Below are 15488 nucleotides of genomic sequence, written 5' to 3' on the forward strand. Positions count from 1 at the left end.
TTCAAGTGCAAAGTGCCATTTTGCATATTACTAAGGCTAGTCAAGAAGAGAGTTCTCTTTTGGTGAAAATATTAATTTTTTTTTGACTTGCCCCTGGGTTTCAAAATTGCTTTACAGGATAAAGTCTGTAGATGATTTTTCTGAAGAAAAAAAAAATTAGCTGGGCAGCCAACAGCCTTGTGATGCCATAAATCAGGGTAACAATCATTGGCAAAACTGAAAAAGGCAGAGGTGAAGAGTTAGCAAGGTCAGTCCATGCGGCAGTATTATACCTATGGGAGTAGGCTGCAGAGGTGGGGATTATCAAGCCTAGTTTCAAGTAAATACTTAGCCTTGTCAGTGCCCTTATGCTTACCCCATTACCAGTTTTAGACACATTTTGTTAAAAATATTGACATTTAACACGTTTTATAGAATTCTTCTAATGTGCACTTGTAAGTTAACAGTTTGATGAATTTTTAGTAAGAATTTCACACCTCCTTTATACACTCATTATTTCCTTTTCCTGTAATTTATTCAGATACAAATGTAAAAACACGATGGCTAAAAATATATTAATATATTCATATTGGAATCCATTAGTCCCCAAATTAGCATGTTTCAGAATAGAAACCCCTCATTATAGCATACTTTTGTCTGATATTTGAGAGCCATGTGAACACAGCATGCTATATGATTATGGTGTGAAAGCACAGTATGCAGTGATAAAATGCAGTCGAGAGGAGAGAAGAGTTAAAATTCAGTCTGTAATCACTTAAAACAATGCTAACATCTGAGAATAACTGTTACCTATTTTAATAATCATTATCATCATCATCCTCTTTAGAAAATCCTAGGTCTGTCTCAGAAGTGCCTCAAAAGTAGCAAAGATATTCAAACGACAAATCATGAGATTAGGAGTCAGGTCTTTAATTCTTGCCTAATTTCTGTTAACAAATCATTAACCATGGGGTTGAGTATGTGTGGGGAAAGTCAATTAATTTCAGTGAACCTTTTTTTTTTCTGTTTGAATTCAGAATATGTGAAAAATTGAAACAGATGATCTCTAAGCTCTCTTCTAAGCCCTACAAATATCCTATGGTCCAAGCACTAGAAGATTTGACAGATATTAGGATATTATCATGTTCTTTTTTGTTTCAATTTGTGTTGCTATAAAGGCATAGTTGCGTAGGTTATTTTTTAAAAAAGATCTATTTAGCTCAGAGTTCTACAGGCTGAGAAGTTCAAGGGCATGACCCTGGCTTTGGGTGAGAGATTTCATGCTGTGTTGCAACAAAGTGAAGAATTTCCAAGGGGAAGTGGCCATGTGCAAACAGGAGCTGAAAAACCTCAGGACGTCCTGGCTCTATCATAACCCATACTTGTAGGAACTAAACCACTCCTGAGCAGATAAATTCAGCCTTTTGAGAGTGGGAACTCACTCGTTACCAGAACAACATCAAGCCATTAGGTATTTGTCCCAACCTAAATACATTCCACAAGGCCACCCCTCTGAATACCACCACACGGGGGGTCTAATTTCTACAGGAGTTTTGGTCGGGACAAAGAAACCCAACCACAGCATGCTCTTAGTTCATTTGTGCTGCTATAAAAATGCCATAGTCCAGGCACAGTGGCTCATGCCTGTTAACCCAGAACTTTGGGAGGCTGAGGCGGGCGGATCACCTGAGGTTGGGAGTTCAAGACCAACCTGACCAACATGGAGAAACAGCGTCTCTACTAAAAATACAAAATTAGCCAGGTGTAGTGACGTATGCCTATAATCCAGCTACTTGGGAGGCTGAGGCAGGAGAATCGCTTGAACCTGGGAGATGGAGGTTGCAGTGAGCTGAGATTGCATCATTGCACTGAAGCCTGGGCAACAAGAGTGAAACTCAGTCTCAAAAAAAAAAAAAATGCCATAAAGGGAGCAGCTTATGAACAATCAGAAACTTACTTTTCACGGTTCTGAAGACTGGGGAGTTTACAATTAAGTGGCATCAGCAGATGTGGAAGCTGGGAGGATTTGATTCTTCATAGACAACTACCTTAGAATCTCACATGGCAGAAGAGGTGAAGGGTTTCCCTCAGGCCTCACTTATAAGGGCACTAATCGCACTTATGAGGGCTGTGCTCCATGATGTAATCACTTCACAAAGGTCTAACCTCCTAATATCATCATCTTGGGTAGGTGCAGATCTCACCATATATAGTTTGAGGTGGCATAACCTTCAGACCGTAGCATTCTATCCAAAATCCATGACCTTCTCACATGCAAAATATATTCATTTTATCCCAATAGCCCTAAAAGTCTTAACTTGTTTCAGTGTCAAATTAAAAATCTAAATCCAAAATCTCATCTAAAGCAGATATGAGTAAGGCTTTAGATACATTCTGAGGCCGATTGCTCTTAAGTTGTAAATCTGTGAATTAAAATGTGTTATATCCTTCCAAAATAAACGATGAGACAGGCATAGGACAGTGATGTCCCAGTCCAGAAGGGAGACATCAGAAAGAAGTAGCAGGTCCCCAGCAAGCACAAAATGTTGAGGCTCAAGAAAAATTTTCTGGACCAGGAGCAGCGGCTCATGCCTGTAATCCCAAGGTCAAGGCAGGTAGATCACCTGAGGTCAAGAGTTCAAGATCAGCTTGACCAACATGGTGAAACCCTGTCTCTACTAAATACAAAAAAGTTAGCTGGGTATAATGGTGCATACCAGTAATCCCAGCTACTTGGGAGGCTGAGACAGGAGAATTGCTTGAATCCGGGAGAGGGAGGTTACAGTGAGCACCACTGCACTCCAGCCTGGGCAACAATAATGAAACTCCACCAAGAGAAAGAGGAGGAGAAAGGAGGAGGAGGAGTAAGGGGGAGGGGGAGGAAGAAGAGAAGAAGAAGAAGAGGAGGAGGAGGAATAAGAAGAAGAAGGGAAGGAGGGGGAGGAGGGGAGGAGAAAGGGATAGGTTGTGGGGAGAGGGGAGGAGGATAAAAATTTTATCTTAGTTCTCTATCCTTTAAACGCACTGGGGTAGAGGTCTACCGAACTGCTTTTCTGGGAACAACCACAGTCTTCATAGGTTGGAGTCACATGTCCTTGGTTCTAAAGGTCTTGACCTCAGGGGTGGCCACACCCCATGATTCTGCTTGGCATTGTTAGTGGGGGGCCCTGTGCCTGGGTTCCAAGTATTCTTTGAAATCTAGGTGAAGGCAGCTATGCCACAGCTTTGTTGATCAAAATGTGCATGCTCCACTTGATGCAGTGAGGAAGACTGCTGCCGGAAACTACAGGGGGAAAAGTTTGGGACACGGGGTGGTGCTGGACAGTGGTTGCCCTCCCTCAACTCATTCTGGTCCCCTTAGACTCTGGCACTCTGGACCCGAGCTGAGAGGCAGCCGCAGTGATCTCTGACATGCCTTCAGCGTCATCTTTCCACTGTCTTCAGCAGTAGGTCCTGACTTCCACCAAGATGGCCAGTCCACACTCATCAGGTGCCTGCCTGGCCATACCTTTGGTGTTTACTTGCAAGCATGTTTTCTCATTCTTTACAATACGAATAGGCTGAGAAAAGTCCAAATCTTTAGTTTCAGCTTCCATTTTGATTAATAATTCCATCTCTGAAAATTTTATTTCTTCTTTGATTCTATGACAGGCAGTCAGGGGCCAAACGTTCTTTCAATATTTTGCCTATTTTCTCAGCAAAATATCCAATTTCATCCCTCACAAGCAAAAACCTTCCACAAAGCACAAAAGCACACACGCAAATCTGCCAAATTCTTTGCCAGTTTATAATAAGGATGACCTTTACTCCATTGTCTAAAAACACATTCCTCATTTCCATTTGAAAGAACATCAAAATGGCCCTTACTATTTATAGTTCTATAAACATTCTGTTCAAAATAACTTAGGTATTCTCTAACAAGATTCTCCTCTCCTACTGAGCCCAGACCAGGATCATCCTTAACGATCTGTTCATGACAACATAAATGTTTTCTAGCATGCACCCAAAAGCTCTTCCAGCCTCTCCTCCTTACTCAGTTCCAAAGCCATTGCCACATATTTTGAGGTATTTGTTATAGCAGCACCCCCATGTATCAGGGCGAATTTTCTGTCTATGTCCACTTAGGCCGCTAGAACAAAATACCAGAGACCGATGGCTTGTAAACAACATTAAAAATTCCAAACTCTTAGTTGTGAAGGGACATAAACATTCAGGCCCTAGCATGCGCTAAGCATTTCACCACTGAACTGGGGATACTATTTTATAATTATGCGTAGGCACCAGGAAAAATATCCAGGTAGTTTTTTATTACTTGAATAAGACCAAGGTTGATCACTGATTTTACATCTCCAACCTTTACTGCATGTGTGTGTGTGAGTGGAGTAAATATTAGATAATATCTGTAATTATATATATATATGTGTGTGTATATATACACACACACATATATACGTTAAATATATATTGGATGTACATAATTATATGCTAGACATATAAAGTTACATGTTAGATGTATAATTATATATTAGGTAATATGTATATTAATATGCATTCCATTAATGTAATTGTATATATTAGCCATATATAAAACATACATAAATAGTTTGTGTAACTATCACCATCTACAAGTACCAAAATCATCTGCCAGACAAAAATGTAAGTCAAAATTCTCTCTCAGGCACTAGTATTTGAATAAGGCAATGCCATCTGAGGAACTTGAAACTTCCTAAACAAAGTCTCTGTGCTTCCTCTTAAAATGATTCTCATCCACCCATTTCCAAGCAGCAGCACTGATTGATGTCCACTTTCTATTGTTTTGAGGTCTTCGTCTCTTATCTGGAATACTTTCACTTCAGTGAATACAGTCTATACCCACATACTTCATCGCAGGATGACTTTGATATTAGGTATAAATAATGGTAGAATTCTGCACAATTTTAGCCAATGCAGTAAAAGTAAAACATTATGACAAATACACACCAGCAACGTCTTAGTCTGTGTGAGTTACTATGGCAAACTACAATAAATTAGGGGCTTATAAAAAACAGGATTTTGTTTCTCCCAGTTCTAGATTTTAGAAGTCCAAGATCAAGGTGCTGGCAGGTTTGGTGTCTGGTTAGGGCCCATCTCCTGGTTCATGGATCAAACTTTCTAGCTGTGTTCTCACCTGTAAAGGTCAAGGCTGCTCTCTGGCCCTCTTTATTATTAGAGGACTAACGCCTATGATGAGCACTCTCCTTATGAGCTAATCACCTCTCAAATGCCCCACCTCCTTATACCCTCATCTTGGCAACAGAATTTTTAAATATGAATTTTTGAAGGGGTGTCACGCAACCATTCAGACCAACATAGAAGGTAACATGACATTAAGGATAAACCTGATGTTTTCAGTGGAAACTTACTCTGATGTATGAGAAGATCACAGAGAATGTTGTAATACTCATCATTTGAAGAGTGTGATCATTTGTCCAGTGTGCGAGAACATAGTGGGTTGGGTGCCTCTGTAGGAAGAACACCCTGTGTCTTTTGGATTACTCATTGAAAAGTCAACCCACTTCAATGACTTCCAGAGATAATTTCATCACATGCATTGAAACTCTATTTTTAATCATCTCAAATAGACATATTTATAATAATATATGCACCATATATACAGTTCATCATTTCTTACCTATGCAGATTTTTAAAGGCTCATAGAACTTAATCTATTTTAACAGTTGAAAGGGATCTTTGATGTCAGCCAGTCTTTTCACCTATCTTACATAGATGTTTCCCCTATACCGTTCATGCCAGGTCATAATCCATTTTGAGATCCAATCACCCATCTATCCATATTTCATATCCTTCATAGGCATCTATCCAAATTTTGAATATCACAACTCATAACATAAACATTTCCCCCCTAAACTGCACTCAAAACTTTCCATATATCTTTTAAACATAAATCTCGTCTTTGAGACCCATGAGACATAGGTCTGAGGTAGTTATCACATTTTGAACAACAACAACAACAACAACAACAAATCCTGAATTAAACATTTCTTCATATTTGGCATTAAATCTTTGTCAGCCTCCTCTAGGTGATCAATCTCCTCATTAATAACAGTCAGGAAAAAACAGACTGTGCCTTTTACACTTTGATTGGTGCAGCTTCCCATGAGGCTAAAATCTTTTTTGCATTGTTACTCTACTAACTTTAATATAGGCTAATACCATATAAGATTATTTTGTCACCAGCTACTCAGGAGGCTGAGGCAGGAGAATTGCCTGAACCCAGGAGGCAGAGGCTGCGGTGAGCCGAGCTCGCGCCATTGCACTCCAGCCTGGGTAACGAGAGTGAAACTCCGTCCCAAAAAAAAAAAAAAAAAAAAAAAAAAAAAAAAAAAAAAAAAGATTATTTTGTCAGTCATAAAGTATTGACTCATGTTGAGTTTGAAATAAGACCACAGGAAAGTCCTAGGAGTCAGAGGTTTCTCTATGCTATGGATTTTGGAAATATAATTTTTTCATACATCTATATTATATTTTATACTATACTTTTGATAAAAATTGCAGATTTTTGTTATTTTTTGGAAGTCTTGACTATATCATTTAATAAATTAGCTTTCTTTCCCTTCCATAGTTTTGTCATTTAAATTGACAATATGAGTTCTCAGTATGTTATTACCCAAGATTGATAAGAATACTGAGTTAAATACAGAACCCTGAGATACCCTCACTGAAGTAGAGTAATCAACAACCAAAGGTGTTGTCTTGTAGCCTGAGTTTCATATGCTTGTCAATACAATGGAAACATTTTGTTCAAATATTTTGCTGAGATAAGAATGCAGTACCTCTAACATTTTAATTAACCACTGAATCAAAGACATAGCAGCATACTGTTTAAATCCAACATAAAGCTGAGAGAGATATTTGACACACTGGAAGATGGTGTCAAGATTTAGAAAGCCTGAGTGACATTCAGCATTTCTGGTGTCCTAAAATTCCCCAACTAGGTAATTAAAAGGGAATTTAAAGCCCAAACTACTTATTTGTCATACAAAATAACTGTCTAACACGTTTAACATTTGTGAATTTAAAATAGCATTGGCTGTTCTGCTGCTGAAAATAAGAAAAGTCGTTGAAATTTCAAAAATAGTGTATTGTGTTTTCTAATAATTAAAAAATATTTGTGAAATGAGAGGTACTTATTGCTTTTCATTTAAAGTTTTTCTTTTTAACTTTTACTTCAGGTTCAGGAATACATGTGCAGATTTATTATATAGGTAAAACGTGTGTCATGGGAGATTGGTCTAAAAAATCATTTCATCATCCATGTAATAAGCATAATATCCAATAGAAATACTATGATTCTCACCCTTTTCCCAACCTCCACCCTCAAGTAGGTTCTGAAGCCTGTTGTTCCCTTTTTTGTGTCCATATGTACTCAATGTTTAGCTCTCATTTATAGTTGAGAAAATGTGGTATTTAATTTTATGTTACTATATTAGGCTGCTAAGGATAATGGCCTCCAGATCCATCCATGTTGCTGAAAAGTGCATGATATCATTTTTTTTTCTATGGCTACATGGTATTCACCAGTATATATGTATCACATTTTCTTTGTGCAGTCTAACATGGATCGGCATCTCATTTCATTCCATTCCTCTGCTATGGGAATAATTTGGTAACAGTGCTGTGATGAACACACACATGCAAGTGTCTTTATGGCAGAACAATTTATACTCAGTATTGAGATTGTTGGGTCAAATGATGATTCTGTTTTAAGTTCTCTGAAAAATTGCCAAACTGCTTTCCATAGTGGCTGAACTAGTTTACATTCCCACCTGCAGTACCTAAGTATTCCCCTTTTTTCTTCAACCTCACCAGCATCTGTTATTGTTTGACTTTCACTAACAGGTATTCTGACTGGTGTGAGATGGTTTCTCACTGCGGTTTTGACTTGGATTTCTCTAATAATTAGTGATGTTGAACATTTTTATATGTGTGTTGGCCACATGAATGTTTCTTTTCAAAGTGTCTGTTCTTCTTTTCAAAGTGTCTGTTCATGTCACAAGGCACTTATTTCTTAAAGCTAAATTTCTCAGAATTATTTTTTATTTGCATACATTTGTAACAAACGAAATATTCAGGGTTTCTAACAAATATTCAAAATATATCTGTTAATACAACTCATAATTTATTATAATATAATTTTTTAAAGTTTCTGTGATTTGCACTTGACTGTGGATATCACCGATTGTGCTGTTTTAAATATTTTCAGAAACTTTTCCTATTTACTGCCCACCAAAGCAATTCTCTCTCCGTACCTACTTTAATTGGAACTCCGAAGTCACAAACCTACTTGAAATGAATGGGACTGTAAGAGAAGCTTACTAAAAAGAACCTACCAAATATTTTTATGCAGGATTTTTTTTTTTTTAATTTAAACCCAAACTTCATCAGAAGCTGCTGCGTCAGTTCCATATGCTTCCTAAGAGCTAAACCAAAGACAAACAAAATTCATCATTTCCCAGCTGAATAGTGGGAACTATCTTAAGGCTATGATGCATACGTTGAAATAAGTAAGCAAAATGTAATATGTAACTCTCTCCCATCAATGGATCAAAATGAGAAAAGGGAATCGTAGTGGTTTAAACAATGTATTAGAGAATAGCCTGCTGTGCTCAAACAGTGTGAAGAAAATACCATTAACGGCTTGTGAAACTGGCATATGGCATATATGAAGGACAAACAGTCAAGTGCAGAGAATCTTACGTTCTTGAAAGGATGTGAAGAGCATCTGAAATCGGCTGTTTCGACTGCCCTCATCTGCCCACATGCGGATCACCCCAAGACCTGTGCGTAGCATGACATCATTAGCCACGGTGCTACAGAACTTAGCTTTCAAATCCTCCACGGAACTGCTTCCATCATACACAGCCACAAAATTTCTCTTGCATTCATTTGAATTCTGCATCTCATAATCCAAGAATCGCAAGTAAATCTATAAAACAAAAATAAAATATTTCCCCGTATCAAAATGTGAATGTACATCAGTAAGTACCAGAGCTTCTTTTCTCTTTTTCAGTCTCACAAGACAATCTTGATTGCAATCAATCTTATTATTTTTTCCTTGTGAATAGAAGGAAGATGTACAATAAGAACAAATTGTGTTTCATATTTTTTTCAAATGCTATTATCCTTTCTTTACTTAAATGCACCGTTTTCTAGAGCTGAGTATTTTCATCCAAATGAGCTTTATGTTTCCTCATAACTTACTTGAAATCAGTTTTTAGTTTTCCCTGCTTATACACTGTTTTGTTTTGTTTTTTTTTTTTTTTTTTTTTAGCAAAATGCATTTTAAATATGCCTGATACCTTTCTGTTCCATGGCTTCCTTTTACTTCCAAAAATGTACAAAAATACACAACTTTTATTAATAACAAGGAAAAGCAAAAATGATACTGAAAGACAGCCTCTGATTTGTTTAACTAAATTATTTAACATAAATACACAGATTCATTTTTGAGGTGAAGTATAACTTTTTTATAAAAAGGGCCAAGCTAGTCTCTGACCATTCATGCCACACATAGACAAGCTGTTTAGCTAAGTTACATAAATAAAAATAAGGATTTAACGGGTAAAAAGTACCGTGCGACCTGCTTTGTATGTTATTTTGTAATACTTCCAACAGCTCTATAAAGTGGCCTATTTTATTGTCATATTCAGATGAAGAAACTCGAATGGTATAAATGGAAAATTAAATGTGAGGATCCTCTAACTTCCTAGTCCACAATTCTTTCACAATGTTATGCTGCTTTAGGTGTACTATTTTTCAATCAACAGACATCATTCGACTCTTCACTAATGTGCATTGAAAACCACAAGTAATTCATTCAACCAAATAAAAGTCTATAAAGAAATCATTTGCTCATGCATCCATCGATTCAGTGGCATCCACAGGTTGGCCTGTGATTGCTGCAGACACTATTCAAGGCACTGTGGATATCACGGAGAACGAAAAAAAGTGACGGCCAGTGCTGAAAATGTGTGTCAATTAAACCATAACACTAAGGATACAACGTCAAAGAGTGGAAATTATATAAAGCAAAAGGACCCACGCACTGTGAGATGGATACCTAGAGTGATTTCCTCATGAAGACACATCATTCATACAGATTACATTTTATTTTAATACGGATGTCTATACGCTATTTCCTCTTAAATGCACTGCTCTTAATTTAGCATGAATATAAACTAAAGACATGGCATTCAATCAAACATCCATCTCTTTCATCATTCTGTATTAATTTTTTCTTATTTCATAAAATGTGAAACTCATTAAGACAACTTCTTCCAGATCCATATGTCTACACTAAATTTTATAATTTCACTATTTAAATTAGTGAAAATGTATTTCATGTCCTCAATGTTCTTACTCAATGGGGTACCAGTTCCTGACAATTTCACCTTTAAGCAAGTTGTTTTCCACTTCCATTCACACATATATAATATTTCAACAGTCTCCTGCCCAGCTTGGGTAGTTGCAAGGTACAGATTCTCCTCACACCCCCAAAGTGTACTCTAATAAAAACTAGTTTACTCCTGCCAAAGTTATATTTCTAAGAAACAAATCTAATAATCACAGTATTTTAGCTAAAATTTGTAAGTGGTATATAATTTTTTTTAAAGTCTAAAAACATCAAATAGGAAATTTACATCTTCCTTATCTGTCAACACTATAATTATTTACAAAAACGTTACCTTTTATGAACATGACATTATCTTTATTCTCTAACTTCTGTCTAGGAACTTTTTTCCTAATTTGTCAAGAGTTAGTTCAACTGTTACATGTTCAGTGAAACGTTTTCACTGCTCCCACTCGCCAATCTCTATAGCCTCTATGTTATTTTGAACTTTTTTTTTTTTCCTGAGACAGAGTCTTGCTCTGTCACCCAGGCTGGAGTGCAGTGTCACAATCTTGGCTCGCTGCAACCTCTGCCTCCTGCATTCAAGCGATTCTCCTGCTTCATCTCATAAGTAGCTGGGACTACAGGTGCCAGGTGCCATGCCTGGCTACTTTTTGTTTTTTGTTTTTAGTAGAGACAGAGTTTCACCATATAGGCCAGTCTGGTCTGGAACTCCTGACCTTGTGATCCGCCTGCCTTGGCCTCCCAAAGTGCTGAGATACAGGCATAAGCCACCACGCCCATCTGATTTTGAACACACGTAAAGCTATAGTTTCAGGTTATATAACCCTTCTAATAAACTTATGTTCCTGAAAAGCTGAAGCAGTGGTATATATTTTTGTATTCTAAGCATTAACACATATTTTATACATAGTAAATGCTCCAGAAATATTTGTGGATGATTAACTGGTAGTTTCATTTTTTTATTGACTTCATTTGTTTAGCATTCATGAAATATTTATTGGGCACCTATATGACAGACATTTACGTGTTATAAATAATAATTACATAAAATAGTCCTATTTTGTTATATACAGAGGAAATTACATGCAATAATTCTCAAAACAAGATATAATATAGATCTAACTTATGACATAAAAGGATAAGACAAAATGCTGCAGATCTGTAAGATGCTAAAAATAAAATGTGAAGTTCTAAATGAGGAAATCTTGACATAATTTGATGAGAAAGAACAAAATGAATTAGAGAAATACGGACAAAGGAATAAAACTGAACCACAGTGGAAAACACTTGAGTTGTAGGATACTTTGTATGGTAGTGCAAATTTTCATATACGAGCAATTTGTAGCATTGTAGTTGGAAGCCATTCTAAAATTTCCAAATACTTTGACACTGATTTAAATTACCTGTCATTGCTACAGCCTGATGAGAGACATATGCCCCAACGAAGCCTTCATTTTCTGTAAGCCCAGGTTATTGCTTTATTTTATCAAAAACTCAGATATTACTCATGCGGTCCATCTGTGATTCCTCCTCCCAACACAATATTACATTTCTAAAATTATTCAGAGAACTTTAGAAATATCCAGTTTAAGAAGGTATATATGCATCTAAAAATGTTAAACTTCCAAATTTACACTAACTTATTTGTTTTTTAAATGTCAACAAGACTTTTTTTAAAAGAAATTTCTTTTTCAGGTGACCTTTATTGAAAGCTGGAGTAAAGAAGAAAAAGAAATAACTTGCTCCAGGATCATAAGTTAATTAATGTGAATTAATCTTAAAAAAGATTAAACTTTAAACTCTAGTTTTAAGGTTCTTTTCACTAGGTCACATTGCTCGGTTTTGACTAAAAGTAAACAAGCTGAAAACACTATAAAAATAAAAGCTAAAATCTACGTATTATACAAATTTGTTAAATAGAGCAAGAAGTCAAATATATACTTACACTCTAAAATGCTATGCAATAAATTAAACAAGTTTATCAGCTCTCAAAAAATATGAAATTATAATTGGAAATAAACATTGCCACATGCAGGAGAACACAAATTAGGGTGTGTAATACAAAATGATGCCTCTCTCCCAATATCCTTACAAAGTTATAGAAACCAGGTACTAAGCCCACAGAATGAAAAATATTTAAATGGTTGTTTGGCCAACTCAAAAACCTGTTTGACCACTTGATATTTTCAGGTTGAAACGTTTCAGTGGCTCAGCGTCTTTCAACAAAACATGGGGAGAAATTCCAGATCTAGGTGACGGGGGGATGTAGGCAGCAAACCACATTGCCATGTATGTACCTATGCAACAATCCTGCATGGTCTGCACATGTACTCCAGAACCTAAAGTACAATAAAAAAAATATTTAACACTGCATGTAGAAACACACCTTAAAATACTAACTGACTGTTAGGAAAAGAAAATTTGTGTGTTTTACCAACCATAGCTTAAGACACTGCTAACACATTATTTCAAATCTCTCAACAACAATAGATACTTGTTAAAATCATTTAAGAAGAAGAGAACTGAAGTTTATAAAAATTAGGTAACTTTCTTCAAGTGATACAGTAATGTCATTTAAGTAATGGACTGCTACTGAAGTCAGATCTGCCTAACACTTGGATACTCACCACATTATGCAGCCTTATGTAATGTTCTTAAATGCTCACAGACTTATAGCCCAGAAAGAACATTATAATCTTAAAGAAAACAAACTAAAACAAAATGAGTAATCAATAAGAACGCAGAGCAAAACTATTCCTGTTTCCTAAATGAGTTAGAAAAGATGTTGACTATCAAGATATAAATAAAGTTTATAGAAAATAAACGTGTCCCTCAGAAATAAATGGCTGTTTAAAATTCTTTAAAAATAGAAATATTTTATATAAGAATACTGTTATAGTTATGAAGTCAATTTGCATATTGGCCCTATTTTTTTTTACATTTAACAGTTCCATTTTTTCCATATGAGATGATGGACTTGCATTTGTACGTGAAGTGTAATCACTGTTACCTAAGTATCTTCTATATTTAAAGGACATTCTTATTAAATAGAACACTATTTAGAGAGTAAGTTAATCATTGCAGTCATTAGATCCTAAGTAATTACTTCTGAAGCATTCAGTAATGCTCACCTAAGATCTAGTGACTGCAATGATTTTTTACCATATAGAAAAAGAAAATATACTTTACTGGATCCAGAGCTTTCAGTACAAAAGCCAAATTCCTTTATCCAGAAAAAGTGATCAAGTTTTCCCATACTAACTCTAGTATATGTCAAATAAAATCTCTCTATACAGTATGATTTGAATGACTGTCTCATTAGCTTAAATCTAGTACCACAACAATACTAACAGAAAGAATTATTTAATGTAGCAAACTACAGAAAGCTCTCTAGTCACTTATTGAAAAAAGAGAAAACGATAAACATAATATATAACTCTAGTAAAATAGATTATCATCACTTCTCAGTGAATCATTTTGATGCATTCTTTTTAATCTATCATAAAGAGTTGGGGCTGACAAGATAATTTAGTGACCAGGACATGGAAAACTTCAGAACACGTAAATAATTTCTAGTAATATCTATTTTTCAAATAACATGGAAAGCAGAACCCCTTTTTATATGCAAAGCAAATAAATCTAGCTAACAATTTACTAAGTAATATATTCACAAACAAAATTTAATACCAACTGCTCAACCAGGTCTGTCCCCTCATATCAAAATGATATACAGAAAATACACATTATTTGAGGCAATTATTTAAGACTTGCCAGAACAGTTTTCTCCATAATAAGTAAAAATTAAATATGTCACAGTCTGAGAAATGCTGTACATGGTTTCAATAGGACTAGACACTTTTGTAAATAAAATCATATTCTATAAAGTATATAGCCAAGGACTTCACAATTTCTATTTTATTGACCAGACATGTCAGGTTTATAAACTTATGTAGAATATTCCATTTGGAGGGTATCAGTTTGGAGAAGGAACCAGAACATCTTAATGCTTTATGAAATAATAACACACAGGCACACACACACACACACGCATGTCCACAGCACAACCAATTCCTGATATAACAAAAAATGATTTTCTGGCCCATATAAACAAGTCCACTTGAGTAGCTGTCTAAAATATGAGAGTAAAAAATTGACACATTTAAAAAAATTAAAGTGAACAATTTTTTTGGTAGTTAGCTATTTAAAATTTTTACTTTGTGTTCCAAATTTTATTCTTACTTTTTGGAGATAAAAGCAGACTCAATCTTCAGACACCTTAATGCTTATCTTTGTAGTCAATTAAAGTTATTACACTTGGTTTATTGCTTTAATATTCTATTTTTCCATACAAATCACCACAATTTTAGCAGCTTTAAATGACACCCGATTACCATCTACTGTTAATAGTCTTGTACGGTGAAAGTAGTGGGTTCTTTGGTGAGGGCAGATGAGGCTAAAAATCCAGTTTCCCACAGTTCTAGGACAAAGGTCTCCATTTTCAGGAAGACTGCTTACTGGGGTCACCCTCACTCCCAGAACACATTTCTTAGTCCCCTGATTCTCTTCCCCTTTTCATTCACATCCAAAGAATCTGCTCTGCTTTTAAAGGGCTCGTGTGATTACATTAAGATGACCTGGATAATCTATCTTTTTATTAATTCAAAGTCACCTGACTGGTAACCTTAATCACATAGGCAAATTTATCATATTCACAATCCCAAGAATTGTAGCTGAAAATTTATGTTTATCATATAAATAACTTCAACACTTTTATCACAACTTTACTATAAAAGACTTATTTTTGTCAAATTTTTATATTTTTATTTTAATTTGAACAAAAATATTTTTGAATTAGTTAACAACAAATTAAGAGCCAACTTTAAGCATGAAATGATGGGCAAACAGTAGAACCTATAGTTTTATTATCCCAAAACATTCAACATTGAATTACCTTCATTTATGTATTTTCATACATCTTTTGACTCTGTCCCTTATCCTGTCCTAGCAAATAATAAAAATATGAAGTGACATTTGTTAATTAGCTTGATTTAGTCATTCCATAATGGAAACATCATGCTGTACTTGATAAACATAA

At 35.5% G+C, this 15488-nt stretch overlaps 1 protein-coding gene across 5 annotated transcripts in view; it reads right to left on the reverse strand.

Moving 5' to 3' along the window:
* NETO1 (neuropilin and tolloid like 1) overlaps nucleotides 1–15488 on the reverse strand; it is a 114975-nt gene that overhangs the window by 27141 nt on the left and 72346 nt on the right. For all 5 annotated transcript variants that reach the window (XM_037738136.1, XM_017527535.2, XM_017527534.2 and 2 more), the window contains exon 7: nucleotides 8737–8965. In XM_037738136.1, the coding sequence (XP_037594064.1) occupies nucleotides 8737–8965 (229 nt within the window). The remainder of the gene's footprint in view (nucleotides 1–8736; nucleotides 8966–15488) is intronic.

The sequence above is a fragment of the Cebus imitator genome, unplaced genomic scaffold, assembly GCF_001604975.1.
Source record: "Cebus imitator isolate Cc_AM_T3 unplaced genomic scaffold, Cebus_imitator-1.0 Scaffold49, whole genome shotgun sequence".
In the NCBI taxonomy this organism is placed as follows: Eukaryota; Metazoa; Chordata; class Mammalia; order Primates; family Cebidae; genus Cebus; species Cebus imitator.